Genomic DNA, 20,443 nt, shown 5'->3' on the forward strand with positions numbered 1-20,443 from the left:
TACCTCTCCTGTCACTGTCTCCTGCAGGTCAGCCAGCTCCTCTCTGAGCGTATCTCGCTCATTCCTAAGGCAGGCAATGTATTCTTTCTGTTTCTCTAGGGCCTGGTTTTAGGAAGGGTAGCAAGGGAAAAAAATGGCACAGAAAAAGAGCAAGTGAAAGGTAACTAATTCAAATAAGCAAAGATAAAGGCATAAAAAGCAAGGAGGCCATTAAAAGCTGGGAAACAAGCAGTCAGGGGAGGAAATGGTTATATGGGTATACATCTGCAGAAGAGAGCTTTAGTAGAAACTGGTTCTCATGCATAAATTTAGCAAAACATGCTTATCACAGTAAGCAGGAAAAAAAATCTTTCTTTTCCAGTCAAAGAAGAAAATAGGAAAAGGAAGATGAAGACAGCAGCAAGAGTTAAAATTTTCCTCACTGACCTCCTTAGTACATTTTCATTTGGTCAACAACAACAAGAAGTATTTCATGTTTAACTAAAACAATTTATTCAAGAATATATCTGATCTCTTTAAAATAAAAAGTTGGTTTTGGAAGAAAAATAACCAGTATACGTAAGTTATTTTAATTAAATATTGGCTGTATGATTGTTCTCCAAATAGTGTGGCAAAATACTCAAATACCACTTAGTCCAAAATAGCAAGTCTCCAAAGGGATTTTCCAGGATTTCTGTTAATTTAATAAAATACAATTAAGATTCATTTGGTTTTCTGATGTACTTTCAAAATGTGAAAAGCAAAAATAAAACATTGACAAAATAAATATAGCCCACCTATGGAGGCTGACAGATTATGGGTTCCAGGATAAAGCTTTTAGGTCCTGGCATGTATTTAATTTACCTATGCCTCAATTCCCTCATCTGATAAACAGTAGAGATAGCAACAGTGCTCACCCCAAGGGTAGAGGTTTAAAGGGGTACTCAGCAAAGAGCACTACCTGCAGTAGCCAAGGCCACAGGAGAGGTTCAGAGAAAGCAGACTGGTGTTTCCACTGGGAACTCCCTGAATCTCAGAACTATCAAAGGTAAGGAGGACAATGCAAAAGCAGAAAAAAATCAAATCTACTATGTAGTAACCCAGACTTTAAAACATTACTACCTTAAGTAATCTATGCAGGGACCTCACAACTGAGCTACTTCAAAAAGTCTCTCTATATACTTATTCTTGTATTTAATGTTTTCTTCCAGCATTCCCATAAACCCAAGAAGTTAAATTACAACAGGTAAACTTATCTCTTAGTTGACTAGGTTTCAAAGTGGGCCAACTGCTTAGTTACTATACAATCGAACAATTTTTAAAAATTATTATAATTCTATTCTGCAGCCAAATTGGGACTAAAAAGGAATCATAGCAATGACCATTTGTGGAACACAAATTATATAGCAGGAGCTATTTTATGTACCCATAATTTCTCCCTTATATGTAATTTTATATATGAAATATCTCCTTTATGTACTCTGCAATGTACTACTTGTCTTATCCTCATTTTATAGATCAGAAAATTGAGGCTCAGAGAAGTATTTTTTTGTATGTGTGTGTGGTGGTGGTGGTGGTGGGGTCTTCCTTTTGTTGATTGGTTGGTTGGTTTTCCCCCAAAGTCACAGTAAGTGGCAAGACCAGAAAATGAATCTAGTTCTTTTTGGTTCCAAAGACCTTGCATACAGTTTTTTTTATATCACAGTTCTATAGAGGTTGCATTATGTTACTTGATTATCATCCCAAATGATGATAGAAAAGTAGGTCACAGGGCAAGTCTGCTCTTATCCAATTGCAATGTCAATATCTAACTTCCTCTTTTTTTTTTTTTTTTGGCAGGGGCCAGTGAGAGTAACTGGGGATTGAACTCAGGGGCATTCAACCACTGAGTCACATCCCCAGCCCTATTTTGTATTTTATTTAGAGACAGGTTTTCACTGAATTGCTTAGTGCCTCACTCTTACTGAGACTGGCTTTGAACTTGATCCTCCTGCCTCAGCCTCCAGAGCTGCTGGGATTACAGCAGGATTATGCACTAACCACAGTTGAGCTAACTTCCTTTTATAGTTTATATTTGTATTATACGATCTACCTGTAAATTAATTTGAGTTTCTAGTACCATATGGTCTTTACTCCAACACTTGGGGATAGCATTAACACTCTATTAGATTATTAACAAATGAAACATCAGGAGAACAAAGCACAGTGATATCTTCCCATCAGCGGATAGCCACACTTTAATTTCTGCTGGGTTAGGTACTTTTAGTTATTGGTATCTGCATGCATAATTATGCCATGCATCACCACATGTAACTGAGTAAATGATCACTGTCACAACATGCTCTATAGAAACAATACCACTGAATATAAAAGACCGCTTAGGAACAGACCAATTTGAAACAAAGAATTCTAGCAAATGCTAGTATATGACATTTTCTCTTCTTTCCACATTTGTACTGCTGGGTTTTAATTTTTACTTTTAGACTTTTTAATTTCATCCTCCCACAATTGTAGATGGGAAAATAAAATATATCCTGTATATCTGTCCATTTCACCACAAAGTTTGAAAACTACCAAAATACCTTCTAATTGGATAAAACGTATTCATGCTGGATTTGCAATCCTGTGGCATTACCTGACCATATATAACAACTACCCTTGTGTTTGCATGCAATAATAGTTCCTACAGTTGATTTTTTTTTTTTAGAGAAAGAGTACATGTTTGTGGAGATCTAAATAATTTTTTATCCCTAACCTAACCTCAAATTCTGGTCAAAAGGCCAAACAGAGATATATGCAATATATATGGCTGAACTTTGAGGCAACAGGTTAAATCACCATATAATTGTTCTGGGCCTCAAATATCTTACTCAGAATGGGAACAAATGTATGATGGGTTAGCCAAGCACACAGGGCCTTTGTATACACTTACTCTACACATGGGCATTTGGGGAGAACTGCAGTGGAACTAGAGGCAAGACCATTGAGCTCATTGAAGGAACAACTAGAAAAACTGAACTCTAACCTGGGAATAACAGACATATTTCAGCAGGAAGTCACAAAATCTGAATCTTGGAAATGATGCTAGAGACAAATGATGTATTAAGTAGTCACTGACCATAACTGAAATGTGTCTTCAAAGTTAAAAGAGGATTACCTTGAATCTATTAGAACGGCTAATAATAATAATAATGGCTACTTACAGTAAGAAAATAACACGTATTGGAGAAACTGTGGAGGAATTGGAATATTTGTGCACTACTAATGGGAATGTAAGAGAACATAGTCACTATGGAAAATGGAATGACTGTTCCTCAAAAATTTACATAGAATTACTATATGATTCAGCAAATCCACTGCTGAGTATTTCAAGACAATTGAAAGCATGATCTCAAAGAGTTAACTGTATACCATGTTCACAGAAGAATTATTCAAAACTTCCAAAAGGGAAAAGCAACCCAAGTGTACATCAATGGATAAATGTGGTATACAATGGAATATTAGTCAACTTTAAAAATTAAGGACATTCATTAAGGACATTCATTCTGACATATGCTACAATACTGATTATTGTAGAGATTATGCTTAATGAAATAAGCCACTTATAAAAGGACAAATACTATATACTATACGATTATACTCATACAGTACAGTACCTACAGATAGAGTAAAAAGATGGCTGGCAGGGATGGCAGCTGTTTGATGGGAACAAAGTATTAGCTGGGGAAGATGAAAAATTCTGGCGGTGGATGGCGGTGACAGTAGCACAACACTGTGAATATACTTAAATGCCACTGAACTATACACTTAAGAAATGGTTAAGATGGTAAATTGTATGTTGTTTGTATTTTAGAACAATTTTTCATAAAACATTCTTAAATGGCAGCAGTATAGAAATAGAAAACAGAGCTTGGGGTGGGAGGGACAGGGGTAGTAGATGTGGCCAAAAGGGAGGAGTGATCTGCTAGGCACAATGGTGCATGCCTGTAATCCCAAAGACTTAGAACGATGAGGCTGGAGGATTACAAGTTCAAGGCCAGCCTTAGCAATTTAGCAAGACCATCGTCTCAAAATAAAAACTAAAAAGGGCTGGGGATATGGCTCAGTGGTAGAATGTTCCTGGGTACCAGAGTCGGGACAGGGAATAGAGATCCCTTTTGGGAATGGAAAACTTCTGTATCTCAACTTATTATATACAGTATCCTGGTTGTGATATTTATTATACTAGTTTTGCAATGTGGGAACATTTGGGAAGACAGAATAAAAGGCATACAGGATCTTTCTGTATTATTTCTTATAGTTGCATGTGACTCTAAAATGTTCTCAAAATTAAAAATGTTTAATTTTAAGAAGTCAAAGGAATGCATAATTGTACAGCCACAGAATAAAGACTTCCAGTTATTCATTCAAAAAATGTCCAGACAATTAAAAAGCCAAGTTTATAACTTAACCATCAGCCTGCCCGTTTGGTAGCAAAGAACATTTTATTGAACTAAATGTTTTAAGAGTTTCTAAGACTGGTCCACAATACTCAGTCTCAAAAACTGAGACAACTATACAAATTAGAAACCCCGGATCTGTAGATTTGTGCTAAAGGAAATTATGTAAAGTCCTAAAAGAAGCCCACTGTAGACAATGACTAGATTTTTAATTATACTTTACAAATTGCCTAATTTGTAACATAAATTTTTCATATCTCATTTTATAGTTCCCAAGTAAAAGTTTAAATAAAATCAGTAGTTCACAACCACAATTTCAAAATGCCTAATAGAGTTGCTCATTCATCCCTCAGAAAGCTTTCCTAGGTTTGGATGAAGTTTCAGAAACTCAGTAACTTAAGCATCAGAAAATTATCTAAAAGTAGTTTAGTTCTTTAAATTCTTGATCTATGAACTCCTTTGTGTTTATTAACTGAAGATGAGGTACCTGGAATGGTGAAAAGAATGGGGTACAGCTGACCACCAGCTGGGCATCAGAATGGCCCTAAAAGGGAAGGATCTATTGCAGAGCATTCACATCTGAGCATGTCTGTCACATCCACAAGTGCTTTTGTGGATCTCTGCCAACATTTCACTGCCCTATCTAATCTTAAACAAAACAAAACAAAACAAAAAAATAAAAACAAGACTTTCCTCATTTGTTTTTTGTTTCCTTTCCCTAAAAAGGTAAGCCTCTGGCAACTACGAAGGACCCACGGACCCAGGGCAGAACAGAAAGCTCATGCCAAAAGACAGGATTGTCAGTTGAAGGACACCTGAGGTGAACTGGTGGGAAATTTTCAGTTTCCAGAGTACTTGGAATCTACCTGCAAGACTAAGCAAAAAAGCAATGAGGAATTTTTCCCTTATCTGGGCTCTGCTTTAGGGAGTTCTGGATTTATAATTAAAGATGATGTCACAGTTTGGCAACTCACCCTAGTCTAACATTCCTATCAACTTCCATAATTGAACTGATTTTAATCTCTTCCCATTTTATTCACTGAGAATTTATAGGAGGCTCATAACTTTTTCCCTATCCCCACTCCCTGTCTTTCTGCTTCTTATTCAGATTCTTGTAAACATATCAAACTACCCACAAACTTTGAATTAAATGCCTGTGGCTGCTTCTGGATATGGTTCCTAGGAGCAAGAAGAACACCTTCTTTTAAAGTTCTACTCATAGGTTTCACAAGCTCCAAGTCGGCTGGAAAGATGAATTCTTTCCAGGCACAGTATCAGGTTTTCCCATGGAAGACCCTCTGTCTTCTGCTAATCATATTTCACTCAAGAACAATCGAAAGGCCAGATTTTTAGGAGTCCCTAAGTTAAATTCTATTGGTCTATTCCTCATCAATGATGAGCTTCTAATCAAAGCCCAACTTCATCTCATACCCCAATTTTTTTATCTTTCCAAAGAAGTGTCTCCTGGAGGTCAAACACTTCTTTTGTCATGGTGTCTAGTTTCTGCTGCATGCGCTGATTCTCCTGCAGAGGAAGAGGGGAAGAGAAGTAATAAAAGAGCAGAAGAAAAAAGGGAAGGAATCAAAGGGAGGAAAACAGATAAAAAATAAAGCTGATAAACTTTTTAAAAGTGTGGGATAAACAGAAAAGGCAAGAGTGGTTTGCTAAAAGGAAAGATGACATCCAGGGTCTTGCAACAGGAGTCTCACTGGCTTGCCCCTACAAAAGTTGGGGTGGGGCTTCTAGGGGTGCAGTTCACTGGCAGAGTACATGTTTAGTATGCACCAGGCTCTGGGCTTGATCCTCAGCATCGCCAAAAAAAAAAAAAAAAAGCAAAACCAAGCAAGGGGACTGGGAATAACTGTTCCAACCACAGTTATGTGGCAGCAAGCCAGCTAGATTTCTGTGTACATGTGGCTCCATATGTGTACTCTTTCTTTGATAACTGCTTTTCCCAAACATGGAACAACTTACATTTCTAGAATTGTTTATGAACAAATGATCCTTTTTCACAGAGAATAAGTAGGATTTTTGAATTTTATATTTTAAAACAGAACTAAAAAAAATAAGACATGTATTAGCTTGATAACTGATTTTCTGTTAGCAGAATCTATAATAGTAGGAACATCATGAATTATAAAGGAAACATCAGTTAGAAAAACCAGAATTTAACATTTAGCAATTCTCAAAGAATTCTTTTAATTAGGCAATGATACTTACTTGATATCCTCTTGTACTTAAGTTGCTTTGTTATACATTATTGGTAAATTATCACTGCCAACTTTCCCTACTCATACTGTAATTTGTGATCCTCCTGACTTAGCCTCCTGATTATCCTGTAATCCGAGATAATCAGGAGGCTAAGGCAGGAGGATCACAAATTTGAAGTAAGCCTTGGCAACTTATGGAGACCACCTCAAAATAAAATAAAAAAGCCAACAAATGTAACTCAGTGGAGTGCCAAAGGGTTTAATACCAGGTATAAAAATAAAGACGAAAAAGTTCAGGAGATCTCATATACAACAATGTGAATACACTTAACACTACTCAACCATATCTTTTAAAATGTTTAAAATACTGGGCTATTGAAGGGGGAATGTTTATAGGGTTCATAGTCATAATTTGTTTTAAATCTGCCTTTATGTTTCATATTTAAAATTTTTTAGGAGACAGCCAAATGTGAAGACACAATGAATTCTGTAGCATTTTACCTTTCTTCTCCCAGCACACATACCTGCATCCTAATCAACTCATGTTCTATCAAAATTGAGTATTCCCACAGTTCATGGACATACCTCAATAAGCTCATCTCTTTGCCGAAGGCCTTCTTTAAGTTCATCCATCTTATGCTGCAGCACACTATACATATGTTTCTGCCTTTCTAGCTCCTGTTATTAAACAAAAGATATCATCATTTATACGGGTCATGGCAGAGAACATATGTGAGAAAACACAGAGGCCAAGTGTGAGTTTCAGACACATGTCTGGACTGCCGGTTTGTAGGAACCTAGAAAACTGTAAATTCCACAGAAAGATTTGAAAATCTTAAAAAGTTTCATCTCATATGAGAAAGCAAGTAAGAGAGAACCAATTAACTACACAGAAATTTAATGGAAAAAAAGTAACCAAAGGTAGGGAAACTTTACCTAAAATGATTCAAAAATCTGAAAGCAATAAGGGAAAATGAAGCAATAAATTAAACTACATAAAAATCAAAACTTTTTAGGTTGGCATGGTAGTGCACATCTGTAATCCTAGTAACTCAGAAGGCCAAGGCAGAAGGATTTCAAATTCAAGGACAGCCTGAGCAACTTACAAGGCCCTGTCTCAAAATAAAAAAATAAAAAAGGGTTAGGATTTGGCTCAGTGGCAGCATGTTCTGGGTTCAATACCCAATACTGGAGGAAAAAAAATGATGAAAAAGTTCTAGAGATCTGATGCGCAACAATGTGAATGAATACACTTAACATCACTCAACCATACTCTTTAAAATGCCAGGCATGGGGTCATGTGCCTGTAAACCCAGCTACCAAGGGGCTCAGGCAGAAGAATCACAAGTTCTAGGTCAGCCTAGGCAATTAAGTGAGATCTTATTGCAAAAAACAAAAATAAGACAGGGTGGGACTGTAGCTCAGTGGTGATACTACTATGTTCAATCTCTAGTACTACAAAAATAAATAAGAAAATATAGTAAAATAAAATGATTAAAATAATAAATTTTATGTTGTGCTTTTTACAATAAAAATATAAATTAAAACCCAAAAGCAACACCTACATACATACTGAATATAAAATGCAATGAACCTAACTATATATTCATAGAGAAGATAGAGTAACCTAAGCACAGAGAGAGAAAACTATTTCAAGTAACTTTTTAAAACAATAATTTGGCTATACATAGCCTAGCAAAAATAAAGGCCATACCAAACCAAACATGTTTCACTCCTTTCAGTAATTATGTATGTGTTGATGTTGGTATTGCTATTCTGAGTAATATGGAATAAAGCAGTGAGAATAAAATGTAACATAACTGCTGTCATCCCCAGTGACTTTGAGAAATAGAAATTGCAGTGTGGGAAAAAGGAGATACAGATATTAAGACAGAAGAAGTTAAGTAAAATCCCTAAGGTCCTGAATATAAACTGGGACTACCAGCATGAACTCATAATAAACAAACAGGGGCTGGGGATATGGCTCAAGCAGTAGCACGCTCGCCTGGCATGCACGGGGCGCTGGGTTCGATCCTCAGCACCACATAAAAATAAAGATGTTGTGTCCACCAAAAACTAAAAAATAAATATTAAAAAAAAACTCTCTCTTTAAAAAACAAACAGAAGCCCCACATACATATTTCCCTGATATATCCAATAAATGTCTATACACAGTGAGCAACTCAGGGACAAGAAGCACCCCTATCATCCATACTGCTCCACTGAAAGAGGACGAGGATTCATTGGGGAAATGGCTGATTCCAAGCCTAGGCCAGAAAATATACAAAATGAGGCAAGAACATCTTCTTCTGTCAGAAAGCAAAGATAGCTTCTTTAGACTTCTTTAGACTTTAGACAAACAATTAGACTCATCAAAAATAGTGGGGAATCAACCTGAAGAGGCTCACACTAGCCAAAAGTGGGACAATTTGAGCATCAATAAGAATAAAAGCTGCAATGCACTGAAAAAAATTCAAATGTTTGAATTCATGACTTCATAATGATAATTCCTTGTTTTGAAAACTTGTAAATAAAGGCAAAGAATTAAGCCTTTATCTTACCTTCCTTATGTAAACCCATTCCCTATGTAAACCATCTCATCTGAATAATAAGAAATAAGGAAGTTTCTCTTTAAAGTGGACTTAAGCTAATAAAGCAAAAGAAAGTAAAACGTCTACAGGAGAAGATACTTGCCACTCATGTATCTGATAAGTGACTTGTATTCAGAACTTATAAAAATTCGTATAGCTCAATAATAGACAAATAATCCAAGTTTAAAAAATGGACAAAGGATCTGAATAGACATTTCTCAAAGGAAAATATACCAATAAGCCCATGAAAATCTACTCCAAAGCATCAGACTATCAGGGAAATGCAAATCAAAATCATATCCACTAGGATGGCAAGAATTAAAGCCAGACAATAATAAGTGTTGGTGAGGATGCAAAGAAATCAGAACCTGCATAAACTGCTGGTAAGGAATGTAAATCAGTGAAGCTGCTTTGGAAAACAGTCTGTCATTCCTCAACTGATCAGAGAGTTACTCTATGGCCCAGCAAATTCACTCCTAAGGGTATACTTAAGAGAAAGGAAAACGTGTTCACACAAAACAGTTTTGCAAAAATGTTTCTTGGAAAAAATAAAAAATAAAAAATAAAAAAAGAGCACATGCTGAACAAATGTGCTAAAATAAAAATAGGGAAAATAAAAAATTAAAAAAAAAATTGTTTTAATGTTTCTTGGACCATTAAGTTTTGGCTAACACATCATTCTTTAGGCTGGATTTGGAGATCACAGGGAAAAAAAACCTCCAAATCCCTATTGACCTCATCACTTTTTAAATGGCTGGATCTTATTGTCTGATCCAATAAAATGGTATGATACAAGATAGGCAATTACCTTTGATTTTTCTTCATTTTCTCTATAAAATTCCGCCATCTGTTCCTCCTGTTCTTCAATAACATCCTTAAGGGTGTCCACTTGATAGATCAAATTGTTCTTTTCATTGTCTAATTGTGCATTGGAAACCATGGCTTTCTTGTATTTTTCTTCCACTTCAGACAAAGACTCCTAAATGATAAAGTCATCAGCTTGGTATCTTAAATATGTTCATTGTATAGTACATAAGAAATATCACAGGAAATTATAGCACTGGCACAAACATATAAAGATACATTTTCACAAAATAAAAGCAGTCTGGGAACTCCATGTTTAGTAACATGCACATAAAACAGGAAGACGATAATAAGCCAATAGAGCCTTTCTAAGAAATATATTTCCTCTCTGCTCACCAAGAAAACAAATGAAGCAGCAATATAGCTTCTGAAAGGTGTACACGTATGTGGAAAACATATTTGTAAGAGTCACAAAATAATGAATCATTAATATTTTCAGAAATGTTACTCCTGGTAGTGTTCAAAATACAGTATAACAATAACAACAGAATTTTGCCACTTCCTGAACATCTGTTTTCCATACTTTCCTACTGTGTGTGATAATGCTAATGTAAATATGTAAACTTTCTTCTAGCAATTATTCAAATTTTAATCATTTTTTATAAGTGAGCAATACAAAAACAAATATTTAAAAGAGAGCTACCACAAAATGCCTGATATTTTATATACCTCAAAACTTCTACCTAAAATTGCTTATAAATGTTTTTCTAATAATTATATTTAATTTGGTAATTACTTGTACCTATTGATTTTTTAAAAGCAAAACTGAAAAACATTTCACCTAGAAAAAGAAATTAAGCTCTAGAAATAAATTTTTAAAAATACTTGCACAAATTTTTACAAACCAAGGTTCAAGGGGAAAAGGTCTCCAAATCCTAAATCCTTACATTTATAATCAGTTAATTTTTGGCAAGTATGGCCATATATTTCAATGGGAAAAGAATAAATGATAGATTAAACTGAACACTCACATATGAAAAGGATTAATTTAGGCCCCTATCTTAAACCACACAGAAAATTACTCAAAATGAACAATACAGCTAAAACTATAAAATTCTTCAGAGAAAAAATATAAGTAAATCTTCAGGACATTGGGGTACATAGTGGTTTCTTAGGTACAACAATGAAAGCTTATGAACCCCCTACAAATAAAATTAAAAGATAGACTTCTTCAAAATTAAAACTTTTATGCTTTAAATGACCATCAAGAAAATGAAAAGACAACCCACAGAATGCGAGGAAATATTTGTAAATCCTATAACTGATAAAGAACTTATAGCTAGAATACATGAAGAAATCCTACAACTCAACAATAAAAGACAATATAACTCAATTTAAAAATGGGCACGGACTCAGAAATATCTCCAACCAAGATACACAAACAGCCAGTAAACACATGAAAACCATATTATTAGACTTCAGGGAAATGCACATTAAAACCAAAAAATGAGGCTGGGTGTAGTGGCTCATGCCTATAATTGCAGCAACTTTGGGAGGCTGAGGAAGGAAGATCACCAGTGCAAGGCCAGCATGGGCAATTTAGGGAGACCCTCAGCAACTTAGCATGACCCTGTCTCAAAATAAAAAATAAAAAGGACGGGGATGTAGCTCAGTGTGAAAGGATCCCTGGGTTCATTCCCTAGTTCCCCCAAAAACAATGAGATATCACCTCACATTCACTAGAATGGCTATAATCTATAATCAAAAAGAAAAAAACAAGGTATCAAGTTTTAGGGAAGATGTGGAGAAACTGGATCCCTTATAATTGCTAATAGGAATGTAAAATGGTATAGCTACTTTGGAAAACAGTTTGGCAGTTCCTCAAACTGTTAAATATAGAGTTACCATATGATCCAGTAATTCTATTCCTACTTATGTACCCAAGAAAAATGAAGATAGGTCTACATAAAAACTGTACACAAATGTTCACAGCAGTATTATTCATAATAGCAAAAATAGTAAATGATATGTAGTAAGTAAATCTATATATGAAATATTATCCAGTCATTAAAAAAAATACCAATACATGTTATAACATGGATGAATCTTATAAACATTATGTTAAATGAAAAAACAACCAAAAAAGATCACATACTGTATGATTCTATTTATATGAAATCTCCAGAATGGGCAAATCTATAAAGACAAAGCTAGCAGCTGCTCAGGCTGAGGATGGGAGTGGGAGCGGAAGAATGGGGAATGACTGTTAATAGGTACAGAGCCTCTGTGTCTGGGGTGATGAAATGTTCTAAAGCTAGGGTTGTAGCGGTAGGTGCACAACTCTGTGATTATGCTGAAAACCACTAACTATGCACTTAAATGGGAAAATATTATAGTGTGTGAATTATACCTTAATAAGAATACACACAAATACATTTCTCTCTTTCTCTCTCCAAAATCATGCTTCACAAAAGATTTAAACTAGTATTAGAAACATTCAGTCTAAATAAAGATTATAAGCAAAGTCAACTGTATAATAGTACATATGTAATAGAATATTAATGTAATGCAGAATTTAGTATGATTTTTGTTCATTTGACAAGCTAATAGTTAAAAAAAAAAAAAAAAGTTCTTAACACAATTCGGTAGGGTAAAAATGCAAATTTTCAATTTCCTCCCAGACCCACTGAATCAGAAAAACTGGAGGTAGAGCCCAGCAATATCAATATATATATTTTAAAAGGCTCCAGGTAATTCTTGTGCACCCTAAAGTTTTGAAGTCACTGGGTAAAGGCTTAAAATCTGACTGTATATACCTATGTATTCTTTTCTCTAATAAAATGACAACACTAATTTATTTATTATGTATATTAATATTTATTCACGCCTAAGATTTCATCAATCAGTTGTCCATTCTAAAAAGATGTTTCTGGAAACAACAGTGGAAAAATGCCAAGTTCTAAAAGTAATGTTGTAAAGGGCAGCAGGTCTAGTATTCCAGGCACATATTTAACTAAATTATAGTCCATAACCCTGTGGCTCCAAGTATAAATTCATATTCTTTCTTTTATTTTTAAATGCCCATATAACTCTTAGGACAAACTTTCAGAGCCCTATGACCAAAACCCTCAACTAGTTTGTGTGCTACTTGATTTAATGGACATGATACCTTAATCATTTTATTCTCAGTGTGTGCCCACAGTAGACACACACTGAGAATAAAATGATGATGATGTATTTTATTTAGACAGGGTCTCAACTGAGTTGCTTAGCGACTCAGTTTTTGCTGAGGCTAGTATATAACTGAACTGGCCAAGTTATAATGTAATACTTATACCCATAGTCTATTAACTCCTCTAGTTCTTCCTGGGATTACTTAAGTCAAACTCATTTCTCTCTTTATTCCTACACTTCTTCTAAGAAGTAAAGGCATGGGAAATATTTGGAAGAACATTTTCTAAAAGGTCTTAATTACAAAATGATCAATAAAAATGAACCAAGTACCTATGTACTTTTACAAAGATGCATGAGTTTTGTTCTTGTCCTCTACATCTCAAAACCTAGTTAATAACCTATGAAACTATACAAATTGATTAACATTTCCAAATTTATGAAAAGACCGAGATAGCGAATATGAAATCCATAAATATTATCAACTATTTGTCATTATATGTCAAGTGTTAGTAAAGGTGATACACACTTAAAGTGTTTGGGAGAGTGGAAGATGATCCATCCATTCAGGCTAAGATCATCAAGGAAGTGGAGTGTGAACCGTTTCTTACCAAAAAACATTTACCAAAGATGGACTTTTTTTGGCTAAATCAAGATTATGTTGGACCCAAGTGATCGAAAAGATAAGCTGGTATCGCCCCTTCCTCTTGGCCTGCTGTGAAGGTAAGCTGGTGTCCTTCCTCATGGCCTGAAAAAATCACAGAATACTCTACTGCTAAAAGTTTGAGGGAGATACATCGAATATCTTAGTACCAGTCCTGCCTCTCAAATTATCAAGAGGAAGTTTTGCATTCAACATTTTTAGAAATATACAGGGTCAAACCCTGGCCTCTAAGATTAGGGGTGTTGGGTGGGGATGGAGATTAACTGGATATTCAACCAGGAGTACTCCACAATAGAACTACACCCCCATCCCTTTTTAATTTTTTTGAGACAAGGTCCCACTAAGTTGCCAAGACTGATCTTGAACTTGTGTTCCTCCTGTCTTATCCTCTGGAAAAGCTGGGATTACAGGTATGTGCCACCATACCCAGCTTCAGGTAGGTTCTTGACTAATGTTATGACAATAATACCTAATAATAATTGCAAGGTATTATAAAGTATTTACATGTTCTTTATATGCCTTACTGAATATAATCTATGAGTAACTCCATCAGATATTTACCATCATCCCCATTGTGTAGATAACAGATGACAGGGAGGCTAAGTAATTTAAGTTTGGTCAGACAGTAAGCCAAGATTTTAAGAATATTTTTAGTAATTCTGAAATGTTATCTACCAGTTAAAAAAACAACTGCTCCTAAAAGTACCTAAGCAAAACATGATAAGATTTTCACTGCAAGAAAAACAATACAGATAAAGCAAATTTCTTCCTTGACCATGTGCCTTCCAGAGACATCAGTGTTTGGTGGAGAACCTATCAGGCATTTCTTATTCATTCATATGCAGTTATTGCTTGCCTCTGTTTATGTTTTTAAACATAAATTATATACTATACATTGTATGCTACAGGTTGCCTTTTTTTAATGTCTTGGAAAGTTTTCAGTTGCTAGAAACAAGATTTACTACATTCCTTTATTTACTGCTGTCATTTCACATTAAAATTTAGTTAGGTATCAATTTTAATAGTTTTTAAAACTAACTTAGTTCTTTAATTTATAAAAATCATTAAAAATCTTTTAGTTCACTTGTTTTTCAAAAATATTTTACTGCATTTTATGGGTAAGTACACACTAAACAGTACTATGGAATGTGATAAACACTGTATTGCTGAAGGCTCAACTTTCCTGATTAAAGAAAGGATAAAGGGAAGAAGACTTGAGGAAAACACTCCAAAGGCAAACATAATAATCAAGAATAATGTTGCTGGACTTGGTGGCACATGTCTGTAATCCCAGCAGCTCGGGAGACTGAGGCAGGAGGATCACAAGTTCAAAGCCAGCCTCAGCAAAAACCGAGTCACTAAGCAACTCAGTTGAGACCCTGTCTAAATAAAATACAAAAAACAGCTAGGGATGTGGGTCAGTGGTCGAGTGCCCCTGAGTTCAATCCTGGCACCCACCCTCCCCACAAAAAAAGAATAATGGCATTTGCAGTGAACCAACATACTTTTTAAAATAGAATATATCACAACACAATGCTTCATCACCAGATAGACTTTCCTCCCAAGGATAAACATAATCTGAAGTCAAGTTCAGTTATATACTAGCATGAACTAAAAAAAAAGGGCGGGGGGGATCATAACTGTTCATGTCTCAAATCTAAGCTGTTCTTTTGTATACTTCAAAGAATGCAATAAATACAAGAGAAAACATCTTTTAAAAATTAAAACAAGACTGCCTCTGAATCACTTGTTTGCTTTCCTGATGATACACTGTTAGGTATGAGACTTTAATATGCACATATTTATTTAATGTACCGAATTTGCTTCCTGAACCCAAGATTTTTCTACAAATCATGTTTTTAAAAGTTTAAATCAGGATTAAATCCTGAAGACTAGACCAATAAGATTATATGAGAAGAGTAACTAACTAAATTTTCCTGATGTTTACTCAACCTCACATGGTCTTTTTTTTTGGTGGCGGGGGGGGTGGGTGGGTAGCAGAAATTGAACTCAGAAGCACTCTACCACTGAGCCACAACCCCAGCTCTATTTTATATTTTTTATTTAGAGACAGGGTCTCACTGAGTTGCTTAGTGCCTCGCGATTGCTGAGGCTGGCTTTTAACTTTTAACTTTTAACTCCTATCTCAGCCTCCCTAGTCACTGGGATTACAGGCATACATGGTCTTATTAGCAGCTTTCAGGCCTCCTTCATGGATACTCCCTATAGGACTTCCCACCCTTTGTGGTCCTGAATTTGAACTTCATTTAAGTTTCTTATGGACCAAAGCACCGGCATGAAAGTGGTGGCTGGGAGCGCAGCTACTTCAAATCATGTCCTGCTCATGAGGTTCATGCTTTGTCCTTTGAGCATATCCTAAGTCACCTTTCTGAATGTCTTGCTTTTGCTTTTTTAGAGACTTGGTGTATATTTTTATTGCAAATCAGGATACTATATGCAGACCTAAACTTTGGGTTTCTTCATAAAACTAGGCTTGACCCTTCATAATGAAACATGGGTGGGGAAAGAACATGGTAACAAATGCTATTTACAACCCACATGCTAGGCAAGCACACTATCACTGAGCTATACTCCATACCCCTTATCTCATATATTTATATTGAAAGCTACTAGTCATCCTTGTTGAGAAAAGATAAAGCCCACTTAAATTTACCTCCAAATTCTTTAAGGCACTAGAGATCTTTTTGGCCTAAGTAAAAACAAAAAGAAAATATAGGCCTCATATCTTCTGATTCCTTCCTCCAAAGGGGATATTTATAATAATACTTTCTCATTTGTTTTTTTTTATATATATATATATATATATATATATATATATATATATATATATATATATATATTTTTTTTTTTTTTAGTTTTCGGCGGACACATCATCTTTATTTGTATGTGGTGTTGAGGACTGCGTGCATGCCAGGAGAGCGCTCTAAGGCTTGAGCCACATCCCCAGCCCCTCTCATTTGCTTCTTATGCTTGCTTTTAATACTGACTGAATTTGATGATAGAAATAAATAAAATCCTTTCATTTAGCTTGGAAGAATTTTAAGGTTCAATTCTCAATTTAAAAAAAAAAATTCTTGAAATATTTTTAGGTGTTTGCCCAATTAAAATTTTTATGGCTAAAACACAAGAGATGTGCGACTATTTTACAAGTCTTCAGAACTGTAAGGTATAATTATTTGCTGAATATTCCAAAAATTATACTCAACATCTAAACAAGCAGAGATTGAAAGTTTGCCTTTCCTATGCTTTGCAGGTTAAGCACATGCTTGAAAGACAAACACTGTTAGTAAAGCTATGTGCAGTGGGTTAACAGAAGTTGTGAAGTCACCATAACCAACACTTCTGCATACAGAGCATGCTTGGGCTGCAAAATGGACCCTGATACCTTTAGTTCTTTAAGCCCCTGCATGTATCTCCCTTCTACATCCTGTATCTGGTCCTTAAGTTCATAGATATCCTGCAGGACATAGGAATGAACCATTGCATAAAACCAGGCACAAACATATCTTAAGTCTTAAAAGAGTCAGATGAAAATACGACTTATTTTTGTACATTCCAAACTAAAAGAAACCAAAGCTATTACCCCAAACCACTAAAAGGGCAAATAGGTTAAATTGATAGTGGGGCTGGTGTAAGGTCTGGAGAAATCAAGCTAATGTTAAATATTTTCTTGGCACTAATTCTACTGAAAACAACATTAGTAAATGGGGGTAGGGCTGTATACAGAAAAAAGGTATATAAATTATAAAATTTTTAATTTAATAAATCACTTAAATAATTTTTAGCCTGCAACTAGTAAAATATAGAGTAAAATCAATTATTAGCAACTTTGATTCATGTGTAAGCTTCAAAAATATTATGAACAAAGTTATCTTTCAATGACTTGGTTGCTGACCACAATTAATTTGGGAAAAAGAGAGGGAAGTTAAACATATTTTGAATACAATGTTAAATGAGACATTTTAACCTGATGATACCACAAAAATGATAAGAAAAGCATTTGCTCTGAATATTACCACTGAATTATTAAAAAAACTAAAATAGGTCAAATTTTAAATGGAAAATATTATTTCCCTTGTGCCTGACCCTGTTATATAAGGTCTATTTTGGATACTCAATTCAGGTGGGACATAACTGCCAGAGGGCCCCAAATGCAACTCTGCTATTATAGGCAGGATCAACTGCTGAAGGCCAATCATACACATTTTGGGTATTATGCTTCCCCTGCCCACTTCATTCCCTCCCTGGGAGATTTGTCTTTTACTCATTGATTCATTCAACAAACATTTACTAAGGATCTATCAGAAACCAGGTGCTAGGGCACAAAATCTCATTCCTTCAAGGTGGTCATTTAAAGAGAGAGTTCAGTCTGAGAATGGAAGACCTTATTCTCATGTCCTTTTGTCCCACTAGAATGTAGCATCCAAAGGCAGGAAATTGTCTTATTCAAAAATGCACCATCAGCACTCAACATCTTATAAATAGTAAAAGCTCAATAAATACTGACATTTTCAATGCCACAGCTATGCTGGACTGATCAACTCTTCTTTTGTGTCCAGCCCATTTCTCAAACCAGACTCCTGTTCCAACCTTACCTACAATCTTACTTGGTCACCACCTGTTCTACCTCCTCCACTGCTGTGTCAGTGGAAGGGACTTTCAGACTAGGCAAGATCATCTGAACCCTGGACTTTGCTCAGCATTTTGCTCTGTCATCCTCTTCTCTTTCTCAATCTTCAACCTTACTCTCTACTGGCTCAATCCAATCCATGAAAACAATAAACACTCCCACTTTTTTTTTTTTTTTTTGGTGCTGGGGATGAATCCAAGGCCTTATGCATGTAAGACAAGCACTCTACCAACTGAGCTATATCCCTAGCCCAACACTCCCACTTTTAAAAGAAGGTTAAAACCTCTTAATCTCTTCTCGCCCACCTCCACTTACTGCCCAACAAATTTCCAGCCTCACATATTCACTTCAGATTATGTTTCTTACATTTTCTCCCTTCCATTTTGACTTGCCCATCTGATGATCTTTATTGTTCAACCACAGGGTTATTATTTTTCTCTATTGTGATGCTTCCTTTGAACTATAGCCAAATTTATTTTTAATAATTCAAATCAGAGAATATTGGTCCCCTACTTAATATAACAGAATTGTCAAGGGAAAACTGAATTCCTGGGCTGGGGCTGTAGCTCAGTGGCAGAACGTTTGCCTTGCATATGTGAAGCATTGGTTCAATCCTCAGCACCACATAAAAATAAACAAATAAAATAAAGGCATGCTATCTATCCAGAATTACAAAAAAAAAAAAAAAAACTGAATTCTTTTCAGGCTGGCATAGAAGATGCTTTGTGATTGGGCCCTCATTTCTTCCCAGACTTCCCTCTCACCCACCACTGCTTCTTACTTCTCAGTCTATCCTGTGGCAACTTCGCTATAACATTCTGGTCCTCTGCATGCATCTAAGAAAATCCTCCCTCTTCAACTTCTTTGCTTAATTAATATTTATTCTCCCTTCAAACTCTGGCTCAAATTTGTTCTTCTCTGAAAAGACTTTTATTATCTCTTCTCCTAGTCTAATTTAGATGATGCCTTTCTCAATTAACTTAGCCTATTCTTGGTATTACTATAGTATCACACAATCTGGATTTATTGCTTTGAATCAGTTTGTCTTCTCTATGAAACAGTGTGGCCTCTTGAAGGCCAGAATTTGTTTCCTTTCTCCAGGACCAAGTGTTCAATAAATTTTGAATGAAGAAAGGAAGAGAGGAAGGCAATTTCTTTCAGTATCCTTCTCTGTTCCTCACAAATTTCAGATTGAGCAAGTAGACTTTCAAGTATATTTTTTTTAAGTTTTCATTTTATAAATTAAAAGGTTAAAAAGACAAGAGACACAACTAACGAGTCAAATAAGTGTTTCATTATCTCATGTATTTTGGTTGCCAAAATATTATTATTACTTCAAATATTATTATGAAAAAAAAAGATAACTATATTCAAGTAGCCAAATACTACTACAATGGCTCAAAAGACGAATATTTCCCAGTCTGTTTCTTTGTAAACCCACATATTTTCCATTTAAAATATGGCCAGTTAATTCCGATAGAATTGCTTTTATACACGTAACAAAGTTAGTTTTTTTTTTTGTTTTTTGTTTTTTTTTTTTTTGCATTTGTAGAACTTATTCTAATACCATCAAAATTTCAGGAAAGAGAACAAAAAAAGGAATAATCTAATCTCTTTCCCTGCAGGCTCTGAAATATCCAAGTCAAATTTTTAAACTGTATTATTAATTATTTTTAAGGCATTTATAGTCACTTCTTTCTAATAAGTCACGTTAAATATTAAAAGTTCCAGTACACTACAAAGAAACCAGAAGACTTTTTAAAAAGCAAACCAAAAATTGCGGTTTACCCGCAATTCACTTAAAGAGGTGTCTGGATCTATTAAACTGCTGGTGTCCCCACTTCCTCGTCTGGATGAGTTTCCACTTAGAGGAGTTGTTGCTGAGGCAGAATTTCGAGATGAAGGCTAGAAAGAGAGAAATATGATACTTGAAT

The 20,443-nt window shown here is 35.1% G+C and overlaps 1 protein-coding gene across 40 annotated transcripts in view; it reads right to left on the reverse strand.

Annotated features, from left to right (window-relative positions):
- The window catches only part of Lrrfip2 (LRR binding FLII interacting protein 2), an 86,394-nt gene that overhangs the window by 10,820 nt on the left and 55,131 nt on the right, over positions 1 to 20,443 (reverse strand). For 26 of the 40 annotated variants that reach the window (XM_046437704.2, XM_046437708.2, XM_046437703.2 and 23 more), the window contains 6 exons: positions 20,298 to 20,414; positions 17,265 to 17,336; positions 10,028 to 10,198; positions 7,214 to 7,306; positions 5,850 to 5,942; positions 4 to 102 (listed from right to left, as the gene is read on the reverse strand). In XM_046437704.2, the coding sequence (XP_046293660.1) occupies positions 4 to 102; positions 5,850 to 5,942; positions 7,214 to 7,306; positions 10,028 to 10,198; positions 17,265 to 17,336; positions 20,298 to 20,414 (645 nt within the window). The remainder of the gene's footprint in view (positions 1 to 3; positions 103 to 5,849; positions 5,943 to 7,213; positions 7,307 to 10,027; positions 10,199 to 17,264; positions 17,337 to 20,297; positions 20,415 to 20,443) is intronic. The other 14 variants (XM_058576555.1, XM_058576546.1, XM_058576553.1 and 11 more) reach the window with 5 other exon arrangements.

Source organism: Marmota monax, unplaced genomic scaffold (genome assembly GCF_021218885.2).
Source record: "Marmota monax isolate L192 unplaced genomic scaffold, Marmota_monax_Labrador192_F-V1.1 WCK01_AAM20220418_F8-fsc00021, whole genome shotgun sequence".
In the NCBI taxonomy this organism is placed as follows: Eukaryota; Metazoa; Chordata; class Mammalia; order Rodentia; family Sciuridae; genus Marmota; species Marmota monax.